General features: G+C 35.0%; 1 protein-coding gene across 2 annotated transcripts; it reads right to left on the bottom strand.

The window, feature by feature from the left end:
- Positions 1-5,794: 5,794 nt before the first annotated feature.
- On the bottom strand, positions 5,795-12,313 carry LOC110732145 (ADP,ATP carrier protein-like). Of its 2 annotated transcripts, none has more exons than XM_021912060.1 (4): positions 12,166-12,313; positions 8,828-9,324; positions 6,551-6,925; positions 5,795-6,395 (listed from the first exon to the last, which is right to left on the bottom strand). In XM_021912060.1, the coding sequence occupies exons 2-4, from the start codon at positions 9,308-9,310 to the stop codon at positions 6,099-6,101; spliced, it is 1,155 nt and encodes a 384-aa protein (XP_021767752.1). In that variant the 5' UTR covers positions 9,311-9,324; positions 12,166-12,313; the 3' UTR covers positions 5,795-6,098. The 2 variants fall into 2 exon arrangements, with proteins under 2 accessions (XP_021767752.1, XP_021767753.1); XM_021912061.1 differs by lacking the exon at positions 12,166-12,313 and adding an exon at positions 12,056-12,076.
- Positions 12,314-13,419: the final 1,106 nt, after the last annotated feature.

The following is a 13,419-nucleotide window of genomic DNA, read 5'->3' as shown; positions in this document are numbered from 1 at the left end:
GTATTTTTACTCTACGGGACAGGCCTAAAGTCGTACTAAGTCAGTTTTAATTAATTTATTAAACTTTAATTACTCAAATTAATTAATTAACTAATTAGGAAAATTCCTTTTGGACATTAATCAATTTATTTAGGCTAAAACACAAGTCAAACAAACGGTTAGGAAAAACACATAGATTATGCACAACAAATAATGCACAAGTAGTCAAGTAGGCACAATATAATGCAATGAGTTTGCAACCTAACCATGGCTCTAGTTCTCTAAAGTTCATGATATAGGTTAGTCAAAGAGGGTCCATGGTTATGAGTCTAGATGCACCGCGCGGAAGCCTTACCTTTAGAAGGGTTGGCGCGTGTGGATGGGACCCCGCGAGTTAAACTCGCTTCCATGGTTTCGTGAATTCAACATTCTCGGATGTACCCTTTGTTGCTCAGAGCGTTCAATCGGGTAGATGGAGCATGAATTCTCATAGGGTTATGTCCATATGTAGAACACATATGGGTTTCAGAAAAGTGAGAAAAACTCAATCAGGAAGTAGAATCGAGCCAACAGTGCTAGAGCTGGTCGAAACAAGAAAGTTGATTTCTGGCTCGGTATTGGAAGAACGCAGCGCCAGCCAACAGAGACTGTCGCCAGGATATGAGACCTATCGCCAGACGACATAATTGTTGCTCGGCGACAGAGCCATATCTTCGGCGACAGGCTCTGTTTTCTAGACGCCAGTTCTTACATGCCTCAGCAACTGTCTATGTTCTTAGAATTTTCCAGTTTTTGCAGTATTATTTCGATTCTAATTGTGAAAGATATTCCTCAAATTTTCTACGTGTAAAGTCTATGTTTTTTACTCATTACGGGTGGCCTTTCCAATGACAACCTTTTTTTTAATGCATATGACAATAAATTCCTAGAACTTTTCGAGTGTCATCCACTCATTCTAAATCATTGCCGAAATAAATTTCAGGAATTAAAATAGAAATTCTCCCCAGTGGAGTCGCCAAAAAGTTGTAGGGAATATTTCAACCATTACCCCAAACTTGAACCCCATTGTGATCATACACTTAAGCATGGTGGCGTCCAAAGGGAAGGAAGCTAGAGCAAAAGAGTCGCCAACAAGTTTTAGGAACTTGTAAACTGTTCACAGGGTGAAGGTTACACCCCTTAACAATCCATGAGATCGTTAACTCCAATAGGTCTGGAACCAAAGCTGGAAGTTCGGGGATGAAGGTACAAATTCAATCTAAAAGAGAAAGAACCTGCCTTAATAATAGGCCTCTACTTTATTCTTCTCGTATTCATGTGCGCTTTCTGACTAACATGCAATCAATAGGTTTAGCCCTAAACGTGTTTATCTATGTTGGTTGAATATTAATGCACAAACAAATCTATATGGGCGATCACTTAAATTATAATCAAATTAACCCTAAACAAGATTATTAATTATCTTATTAAGCGTGATTACAAGTACCAATTCCCTTTAAACATGCATAAAAGGTGTGATCAAGCAATAACAATAAATATATATATATATATATCAAGCAACATAATAATAATAATAATCATAATCATAATTAAAATAATCATGTTAAAGCATAATAATAGCAAGATCCTAGGCATGATACTAACAAGATTAATAACAAACCCTAGCATGTCACTAAACAATAAAGATCAAAGCTTTAACCCTAACATGATACTAACATGATATTAAGAAAGAAATAGGAAGCATCATAGAAATCATAATTGATATAACGAAGAAACTTATTCTTACCCTAAACATCATACTAAAAAAAGCATCCTAACATGATACTAGGAATCAAAATAACAACCTAAACATGATTTCTATATCATAATATCAATTAAACAATTAAAGTACTTACTTGGATGCCTCGTATCTCTTTCTAATAACAAAATACACATGTTAGTAACTTCAAGGAAAATAATGAAATCAAAAAATTAAATTAAATAATTAAATTAAAGATTTGGGACCAAACCCTCAGAAATATCAAACCTTTCACGTCTAGGGCGAAGACAAATTTGAATTTGGCTAGGTGTCTAGATCTTGTGAATGCGGAATTTTGTTTGTAAAAAGGTTGGTTTAGAAGGAGATAGAGAAAAATAATAAGCTTTAGCTTAGAGAGAGAGAAGAATTAGAGAATTCTGGGTTTTTTATGGGAATTGGTCAGAATTGATGGAGAATTGATTGATTAAAAACGGAGGTCTAAGGACGCTATTGATAATGAAAACAGTCTGGATACGATAACAAAGAATCAGAGTTTGAAGAGGAATAAAACACGTCGATGTCGCCACAACAACCCCTGTCGCCGCGCGACAGGGTCTGTCGCTGGGCGACGGCCTGACGTTCGGCGCTGCAGGAGATTTTCCCACACGTTTTCTATTTTTAATAAAATTAAATCATAAAAGTCCGTACGAGGGGTAAACTCGTAATTTCATTCAAAACACTTCTTTTATTCCAAATAAAACTCATAAAACTTAATTATCAATCCTAATCCCATTAGGATTCAAAAGAACCTTCTAGGAGACTATAATCAAATCTAATTGCATTAGGAATGACAATTCATAATAGGCCCTCCTCTAGATCGTTGGGCCGCATATAAAGATCAAATCGGGCCCAGTTTAGTAATTTGGTGATAACTTCCTCATTATTCATCGGAATTGGGCTTATAATATATTGTTGGAAAACTCTTTTCGAGCCCAATCCAACTAAACTATTATTGAACCCTTGTTATGGACCAAACTAAACTGGATTGGCTATTTTCATAAAATAGAGTAAGTTTTCGAAAACAGAAAGAGAGATTTTTTATAAAAACTAACCGCAACATTAGACTTTCCACACTTTCACTTCATTCGATTATGATTCGACGCGAAAGGTATTCATCACTGTGTTTGGTTTAGGGGAGACACAAATGGGGGTCTACAACATTACACCGACCACATCAGCGAACTTTCACACACCAAGTCGTGGCCCATGATGGCCTTGACGCGCGAGCTCATTGCACTACATTACTCCACAAGCAATTTCAACGCGCACCAAACCCTTTTCATGCACCAAGCATCACACGCACACAAGCACTCACGCTCGCACCAACCATGCCACGCCCAACCATGCGCGCACGGCATGTTGCTGCTGCTGCTTGCTTACTGGCAGCGAGCAGTAGCCACGCAATGCAGCACACACACGAGGCAACCCCTTTGGCAGCCACATGCAGCCCGGCTAGCCAAGGGAGGTTTTGCCTCAATCTTTAATTCGTGCCATAGCCTCGGGATTTTAACCCAAGTTTTGCGTGACTTAAATAATTAATTCCAAATTAATTTTAGAATTATTATAATGAGGAAAATGAAAATTATAACAGGTCTAACTTAAATAAATTCACCCAAGTGCACTAAACACAAATTATTTCCAAGAATTATTCTTTAATAAAATTGGATCTACTTGATGCAACAAAATGAATAAGGGAAATACTCACTATTAATTTAATTAACTTAAATTAATCATGATATTTGACAAAATAAAGGAGAGTTGGAATTATGAACAAAAATATTCAAATAAAGATTCTAACTTTAACTTGTGAATCCTTGAGAAATTATATCTTCCAATATAAAGATAAATGAAATTTCTATCACAGGATTCAAACTTTATGTTTCCAATTAACTTAATACATGATTAAATTAAAAGTTCAACCAAAAATTCATGGAATTCAGTAACTCAAAGTTCCAACCACTTAAAACAATTAAAGATTGGATCTTTAGTACTTAGGAGGCTAAAAGAATAAATTTTTCACACTAAATGCAATGGTTTTGCAATTATGTGAAAATTTTAACCAATCTTTCAAGCAATAATTACTACCAAGTAACTATGCTTAAAGAGGTTCAAAAATGCAGAAACATTAAGGAAAGAACCAAATACATAATCACCATAAATATGCCATTAAGATTTAAGGTTTGAAAGACTAAAAAATTTTCGTTAAAATGAAAAACCCCTCGAAAGGCATTTCTGGTCAGATTTTGGCCTAAAACACATTCCTAAAATGATTAAAACATTTCCAGAACGCCTTTTCCACCCAAAATTCACTTTTTTGAGCGAAAATCTGGTTTGAGGCTATAATCAGCTTTAAAACGAGATTAAAATTTATAAAACCGAGCTACTAATCTAATTATCAACATAAAACCAGAAAAATAATGCCATAAAAACACCTTGAAAATTATAATTATAAGAATAAATGAGCAAGGCTCCGGGTTTTGATGAGTCCGACTCATCGCAAAAAATAAAACCCGGGCCAAGATCACACTCACAATTAATATAATCAAAAGACATAATTAGCAAGAATAAAGGAAAGACAAAATTACCTTTGACGCGTGTTTCACTCGTACCCCGAGCTCTTACTTGAGAAAGCTTATTAAGTCTCACAACGGGCGAAAACCTCCTACGGTATCCACCCGCAACACAACCCTGACTAGGTCCATTGCTTAGAGGTTAGCCAAGCCCGACCAAACTAATCGAGTAATTATGAGTTTAAAGTTTTTCTCAATGGAGATGTCTTTTCTAACTCTTACTCAAGTGAGTTTTCCCATACCCCAAGTTGGGTAATTTATAGGGACACTCATGAGTGAAATCTTCTCTCCCATCAATGTGGGAGAGTTTGTAAAATCAATATTCTCTTTTTATTTTTAAATCAAAAATAACATTAAATAACCAACAACTAAAAAATCAACAAGTGTCACACTTAGAGGAGGGGTTAGGTAAGGACCACAAGGGAAAGGGGGGGACCAAACTTAATCCCCAAGCACTCCCCATAATTGGCCACCTACACTCAAACACCCCTAATCACCTGCTGCCACGTGGCACCCACCCTTTGGCACCAAGGCAACTTGGGTGTGGGTTGCTGCCTCTAGCGTGGCTGCTTGGGTGCGCTGCTGCTACCTCGGCCCAGGAAGCCACACACACAAGTGCGGGTTGCTGGCCGAGGTCTACAGTTGTACCAATGCTAGCACACGTAGCCCAGCAAGCTACGTTGCTAGCTGGTTGCGGGGCTTGGCGCGCCAGCAGCAAGGCACTAGCACACTTGCCCCGCACACAAGCGTAAAAGGACACGCACGCACATGCGGGCTGCTGCTGTTATGTGTGTGGCTTGGTGCATGCTAGGTATGTGTCTAAACACATTTTGCCCCTAGCACTCGATTTGCTTGAGGCATTCCGATGCTAGGGGTATTTTAGGTAAATTGTTGATTAATTAGTGATTTTACTATATCGTCATTAATTAATTCGACTCGACTTACGACGCTCAATTTCGACGCTCCAAGCTCGATTTCCGACGTCTAAATATTAGTCACTCGAACTACTCATTGATTCCTTCCGAATAAATTCGTCGTGTCAAATCGTTTGTTGCTTGGTGTGACCCAAAGGGTTCAGTCAATATTAAGCTGTAATAATAATTACTCATTAAAATTACTGATCGGAAGCGGCCCCCACCTAGGCAATCCGATCACTTAACCTCACTAAATAATTAACTTTCTAATAATTCCAAACCCTCTACCAGAATAATACACTTGTTTGAAGGACATCATTCCTATCATAAACAAAGTCGAGTACTAATCTAGTTTACAATAAAATCCTACCACCACCTATAACTTGTCAATCCGTCCGTCCTCAGTTTTCTCCAATTGCTGTTAGCTGAATATCAGAAGCAGCTTGTGATTGCCAACCATACATGAATTACAAAGACAATGGAGTGGGGCAAAAAAGAACACCTATGATGAGCAGCTCGGGTAAATTAGCAAATGGTACTAAAAACGGCTAAGGCAGCAGCTCTCCAAATTTAACAATTCCAACAAAATACATTGTCTATTCAATTATTTCATATTCATGGCACAAGACATCCAAAAGTAAAATGCAAACCTGAACTTGAGCATAAATGACAACACTTCAAAATTCAGAAAGACAGTCCTGTGAAGATAAACAACCACTAGTACGAGGAAGCATAAATGGATATGTTGGTTCTATCAAAATTATTCTAATATTATACGCTTAAATAATGCCCAGAAGACACCAGTGTTCTTTTAATATTGATCGTCATCATAGGAACTTAACCGCCACCAGAACCATATTTCTTGCCTAGGAGAACTAACTGTAGCTTGTCATAACCAGCAAGCACACCAGCACCTGCAACAGCACGCAAAATGTTGGCACCAGCCCCCTTGAAGAGAGATTTTGTGCCTTCCTTCTTCATGATCTGTTGAAATGCATCAATAGAACTCTTGTATTTAACTGCTTCTCCAGAGGTCATCATCATTCTTCTACGCACAGTGTCTATAGGGTAGGAAGCTAAGCCAGCACCAATAGTGATACCCCAACCCAGCAAAAAACTGGCAACAAAGCTATCCTGCAAGCATCAACATTACCAGTATTAGTTAAACAACCGGAAGAGTATTAAGCTTTGAGCAACCACTAAGACAAAATCATGCATGCGCAAAGCATTTGTGAAGCATAAAAAACTGACAGCATGCAGAAATAACTTGTCAAAAACAGGTATATTACCTGTAGTCCATCAACCAACACCACAGGTTTAAGTGAATCATACATTCCAAAGTATAATCCACGGTAAACAATGATTCCAACACACGAGATAGTGAAACCACGGTATAGCCCAGCTATACCATCTGTTTTGAGTGTTTTCTTATAAACATCAATCATACCATTGAATTGCCTATCACCACCGCCTTTCTTCGCAATCTTAGCATCATTAGCCAACCGAGTCCTAGCATAATCCAAAGAATACACAAAGAAAAGTGATGTAGCACCAGCTAAGCCACCAGATGCCAAGTTTCCCGCAAACCATTTCCAGTATCCATCCTTGTCTTTCTTGAAATTAAACATCCTCTTAAAGTAATCCTTGAAAGCAAAGTTCAGGGCCTATTGGACAAACACATCAATAACCAATTAGCAGGAGTAGCACAAAACATTATGAGAAACAAATAGGCAAAGAAGAATTAAAAGAGTCATGTATTTAGCAAACCCATTATATTGGACTCCACAATGGAATTTGGAACGTCTATAACGTATATGTCTTTCTAGGAAAAGAAGAGTTAAGAGACTTGTGTATTTAGCACAGCCACAAAATTGAACACCACTCTTTTACGTAACTCATTTATCTACTATGGCCTTGTTCAGCAATTAGCTATTTTTGTAGGTTGTTTTACTCGTTGGTTTGACCAAATATTCATATCGATTGCTTTTATGTACTATTGGACTATTATAAATTTACAAAGACATTTGAAAATTTTGATATTGGTTGTAGCTATGCAAAATAACCTTTAAGGACATTACTCACACCATTTTTCATATTAGGCTGTCTTAAATTACTTGCAATACTTCTAAAATGGGCATAGTGTCTAAAACCACTATTTTTATATTATTTCTCCCACTTTAATTTGGTCCAGCACCAATTAAATATTAAAACACACCTTAAAACCCCATCACATGCTTGATCTAGGTGGTCTTGAGTTAATGCGCTTTAATGATGAATTCCTTACCCAGTTAGTATTGTATTCTACTACCTATCTTTGCCTTCTTTAGTTTGACAACTTTTGGCAGACTACAAGGGTCTATAGTGGATTTGTTGCTTCTTTAATTTTTGGTCTTGCTGACGTAAATATCCACCATAGTGATGTCCTGAATTGTAATTCTATGCTAATTTATTGCTAATGACTAGTTGGTCATTAAGCAAAATATGCAAAAAGGACAGTTTGTTTGAGGCTTTTAGCTCCTGATGTTATGGCCATTGCAGTACTAAAGAAAGGAATTTAATTTTTGAGGGTCACATAATGTATGAAGCACTATGAATTTCTTGTGTGCTAGCTCCTAGGAAATATACATGTTAATATGTTGCTGCAGTAACAAACAAAAAAGCCAGATAGCTGCATAATTATAGCATGTCAGGGGTAAAAGTTGGTTGAAAGTATTTGATCCATATCGATGAATAAGTCAGTAGATGATGGAAATATTGAAGTAAAAAAGAAACACCCTATAAGGTTATTGGGGAAACAAGTAAAGAGGGTAAATAATTCCCCTCAAAATGAGGTTATTGCAGCAGCATTGTTGCCAAACTATGAAAAATTAAATATTGCCCCCTGTATTATTCCCTCAGTAATATAGCCCCCTTAAATATTATCCTCTTAATTATTACATGGAATCCAGGCATGGCCTTAGAGTTAGCAGGTGACTTTTGGACTCGATTGAGCCTTGATGTCACGCAGAATTGACCCAAATGTTACTAAAGCCATTTGAGATTGGACCTCAGATATTTACATTAGGCTCAATTGGCTTAAAAGGCTCAAGCCAAGCCCTGGAATATGAGCTCACAAAGCTTCAAGCCTTATCGCACAGCATACCCATATTTGGAATGGGCTCAAAGGTACTACATCCCTAAAATTGAGGGTTACAAGCCAAAAGCCAACCACAAAAAGCTAGTAAAGCTAGCTTATCAGTATTGCCTGAGCTTTTAGCAAAATAAGAATCAAACACTATTAATTTGGCTGCTTAACCACTTCAAAAATTCAAAAGTCAATGAAAAAACTAGCTAATCCATTCACCAAATACCCCCTATGCTTCTGTCTCTCTCTTAATTCTAAGCGGTTGGTCTTCTCTAGCCCCAGATACAAGACATGAAGACAATAGGATTAAATAAACAACTTTACTAATACTTATGCTATGAATTCATAACATTCATCAATAATAAACAGGGGGCTTGATTGTAAGTCAAAGAAGATATATATTCTGCATTATGGCACAAGCCAAAAAAAGGAAGCCACTGACCTGGGTAGGAAAGTATCTGATAACATTAGCTGTGTTTCCTCTCCAAAGAGAGATCATGCCTTCATCTTTAATGGTTCTTGCAAAACAGTCGGATATACCCTTGTATGGTTCAGACAATCGGCCAGTTTTAAGCATCTCATCTTGATTCTGAACCAAGAGCTTAATTCGTTCAATGGGTGCAGCTGCAGTCTTAGAAACGGCTGCAGAAACCCCTCCCATAAGAAAATCAACCACGAAGTTTTTCTCTGCTTTCTCAGCCACTGCAGGCACAAAAATAGGAGAGGATAGTGGAGGTACGTTTGTCAGGCCAGTACCCTGGTATGAGTACAACACGGGATTCCGTAAGCAACCATTTACATAAGGACTGCTAAAATTGTGAGCTCTACAGTTCCTTTGGTGCAAACTGGGTGCAAACTGAGACATGAAGTTAGACTTCCCTTGTATCTTCTTATATACTGACGGATAACCTAACCCATCCATCATTATTGACTTACAACCTGCAAATTAACAAGATGGAATCAACCACAATGAAAAATACTTTAAGAAGTCGACAGAATGACAATTTAGTAGACCCCCTATATTACTTTTGGGGAAAAACTCAGGAAAAATTGCTGAGGGTGTTACTAGCATAGGTACTCAACTTAGACAAATGATATTGCTAGATGGAAAATGAACAAATCAGAGTATAGTTGATGGATAATGACTTATCCTATAATCTTCATTTATACAAATATGTATAGAGTCCTAAAAAAAAACCAGTCCATGGCAGCATAAAGGATGACATAAACTAAAAATGACATTATAGACCGAAATTTACACAAATATAATTATGCCCTGAAACAAACAAACAGAATAATTATGAACACAGATCACGCATTTTTTCTTTTATATAATTTTTTTTTCCCTAAATAAATAAATAAATCCAAGTGGGAAGACCAGATAGAATTGGATAGAGTATAAAGTAACGGTCAATGATAAACATAATAACGAAATGAATCATACTCTGTAAAACAACAGAACAAATAAACTGTAACCAAATAACATTTATATATGAAATAATTCACATTTTAAGAATATAATTACAGTCTACTATTGATAACATTAACACTATAAGGAAGAGAAACAAACTAATAATGAAAGAATTTTTAATTCAAAAATTAACAAGAAATAATATACTTGTACATAATAAATAGAGGATGGTATTGTGTAAACGATAGAAATATAAATAGTATAACTAATATATAAAGCTAAAATTTTAGCCACACCACGGTGTTCCAACTTTTCACCAATTGTTCACCAAGTGTCACGCCAAGTTGGATGGATTTAGATAGACTTCATATGACAAAAAAAATTAGTTTAGAATTCTATTTTTAATCAAATTTGGATAGAATTTTACGATAAAATTGTTAGTTTAGAATTTTATTTTCGATAAAATACCACAAATTGAATTATAATTTTATTCAAAAAAAAAAAATTAGATTATAATTCTCAAAATCTATCATATAATTTATTTTTTATATTATAATAATTTTTGGAGCAAAAGAAGTAATTCAAAACGTAAAAAAATCCATTTATAATATATACTAATCGGTTAAAATAATATACTTCACAATCTAATTTAATTCTATTCAAAAAAAAATTACTATGTAGACCTATCAATCAGGGTCGGGTCACCTTCAAATTACGGGTCAAGAAATATTCAACCTTTGCTCAAAGTTTTGGTTCGATTCAACCCAACAGGTTCTAATCATTTTTTTTAATTTAATTTATTTTTTGCTAAAAAAAAATTTTTTATGTATTTAATCGAACATTTTCACCAATATTAATATTAGTCATTACATGTATACTAGAGAGCAAATTGTTACAACAGCACATCATATTACTCACGAACTTTGTATTATGATATGTTTTAAAATTTGACACGAGGTACAAAACTAGTGTAAATAATTCATAGTAAGCAAATTGCATTGATACATAAACAAAGAACAAGTGCAAAACTTAGTTTTCTAGCAACACAAAAAGTTAATCATATGTTATAGCCAATATGAATAAAAAGAAAGAAAATGGAAATACAGAGTATGTTACGAATAATACCAGAGATAAGGGAAGGTCAATAACCCAAAAATTATTCAAGTTCTAATCATCTTAGAATCTTGTAAATTAATTTTGATTAAACCAACCCCAAAATAATACAAGTAAAACAATGGCCCGGTTTGGTAGTAAGCTTATTAGGGGTATATTAGCTTATTTGACTAACTTTAGCTGATTGACTAGTCAAACAAGCTAATACAAGTGTTTGGTAGTAAGCTTATTGAAAGAGATTATTCCACTAAATAAGCTCTTTTTGAAAAAGCTCATTTTAGGAGCTTTTTCAATTAGCTTATTCATTAATTATTGTGAAATAACACTTATAACCTCATTTAATTTAAAATCCTATCTAAACTACCTACCTCACAATTAGCTTATTGGTCATTTCACATACTCAATCACCTTTAAGCTATCAGCTATTTACCAAACACTTTTATATAATATAATCAGTTAATAAAATCAGCTAACTCAATTAGCTTCGGCTTCAGCTTTCTCCCAACCAGGGCCAATAACATACATACAGTGTAACATATTGCAAATGCACTAAAATAATAAGTCAAATTTTATTTTTTTTTTGAAAAGCAATAACATACATACAGTGTAACATATTGCAAATGCACTAAAATAATAAGTCAAATTTTTTTTTTTTGAAAAGCAATAATAAGTAAATATAACAATGAAAAAATTAATCTAAGAAAAAGTATGCAATTAAATTAATAAAAAATAAATTGAATTAAAAAAAAAGAAAAGAAAAGAAACGGATATAATTATATTAACATCGTACAAACAATCATACTAAAAATATTTTTAAAAAAAAACAAAATATATAATTAAAAAATATAAAATTCTTAGGATCTTCTCCTAAATCTAACTAATTATGCTGTTAAGAAAACTACGTGACAAATGAAAGTACGATCTGTTTTCATAGTTCGATCCTATTATAAACGATTATAAACAACGACCTGCAACACATTAGCAACAAATTGAAGCAATAATCACATTAAGCTACAAAAATCAGCTGAAATTCTTCTCTATTAAGAATATCAACGTAAATAGCACATAAAAAATTTGAGAAACATAATCGATCGTTGTAATTTTGCATAATTTCAGAAATTATTGCCAAAAAATTCAAGAATTTACCTTAGACGGACGCTTAATAAGATTTACTGACAATGAAATTAGCGATAAATAGAACATTAAGAAATTAATATATGATGATTTTAAAATGAGGGAGAAAAAAAAAACCTAACCTTTGAAGCTTCTTCAATGGAGGAGAGAAATCTAGAAGGTGGAGGAGAGAGAAATGTGCAGAGTAAAAGTTAGAAGGTCCTAAAATATGAAAATGTAGGAGGTAGATTTATGACACGCGTAACTAGAATAATGACAACCGTTCATCTTAAGTTGGTACGAAAGTACTACGTATAATTTGAGGAGAGTTATAGGAGCCGGCCTCATTGATCTTCAAGATTAATGTTTTATGTTTATCAAATGGCTATTTAGTAAATAACTCGAACAGTAAATGGCCCACATCAACATCCAGCTGTAAACTACCTAAGAAACCGTCATTAACGCCGTTTCCCTCTTTCTGCCATTGAAGCTTCTCATGCTTTCCTCTTTCCTCCATTGATGCATTCTTCTTTCTTACATTGAAGCTGCTTATGAACCACAATGTCAATCACCATATTTTCGACGGCTTCGCCGCCGGATAAAACGAAAACCCTAGTAGAAAGTGGAAAATTAATGGGCATGGTTAACCCCAAAGGGAAGAGGTATCATCCTCCTCCATTGATGCTGCTCGCGAGCTTCAGTTTCACCATTGAAGAGGGCTGATTTCGCCATTAACGTTCTTCAAATACTTTGTCCTCCATTAACAGCAGTGTTCATGAAAGTTAACAATGTTAACTTCTTTTATCAGTGAAAGTACAAACTTACCCATACTTAAATGCATAATGTGACAATTATACTCTTAGATAAACATTACAAGTTTATCAATTTGATGAACTTGTATTTTCTCGAGTTATAGATATAGACTTTAATAGTGTTACACCACTTACACCAATTAGTATTATATACTCATGGAGTTAGTGCAGTCAAATTTCAAATCGAAACCGTTTAACTGCTCGAAACAAACCGATCCAAATAAGAACCGAACCGATTAAAAACCGTTTTTTTAAATCAAAAACCGACCCGAACTGTATGTGAATGAACCCAAAATGGAACCAATCCGAATAACGTTACACCGTAAAAGAACCGAACTCTTTAATGAACCGAACCAGTCTAAACAGAAATGAAATCAAACCGAACTGAAAAAGAATCGAACTATTTCTAACCCGAAACCGTTTGAACCAAGATAAAAACCGTTTACACCGAACCGTCAACAACCCGTGACCCGTTTGCACCAAACTGTATATAAACCGAACTGTTTATTAACCGAACCACTTGCAAACCAAATTGTTTTATGAATCGGACCGGTTATAAACGAATCGGCTACAAACTAGTAAGAT

The sequence above is a fragment of the Chenopodium quinoa genome, unplaced genomic scaffold (genome assembly GCF_001683475.1).
Source record: "Chenopodium quinoa cultivar QQ74 unplaced genomic scaffold, ASM168347v1, whole genome shotgun sequence".
NCBI lineage: Eukaryota > Viridiplantae > Streptophyta > Magnoliopsida > Caryophyllales > Amaranthaceae > Chenopodium > Chenopodium quinoa.
The sequence above is the reverse complement of the archived record's forward strand: the minus strand, read 5'-3'. Positions and strand labels throughout refer to the sequence as shown.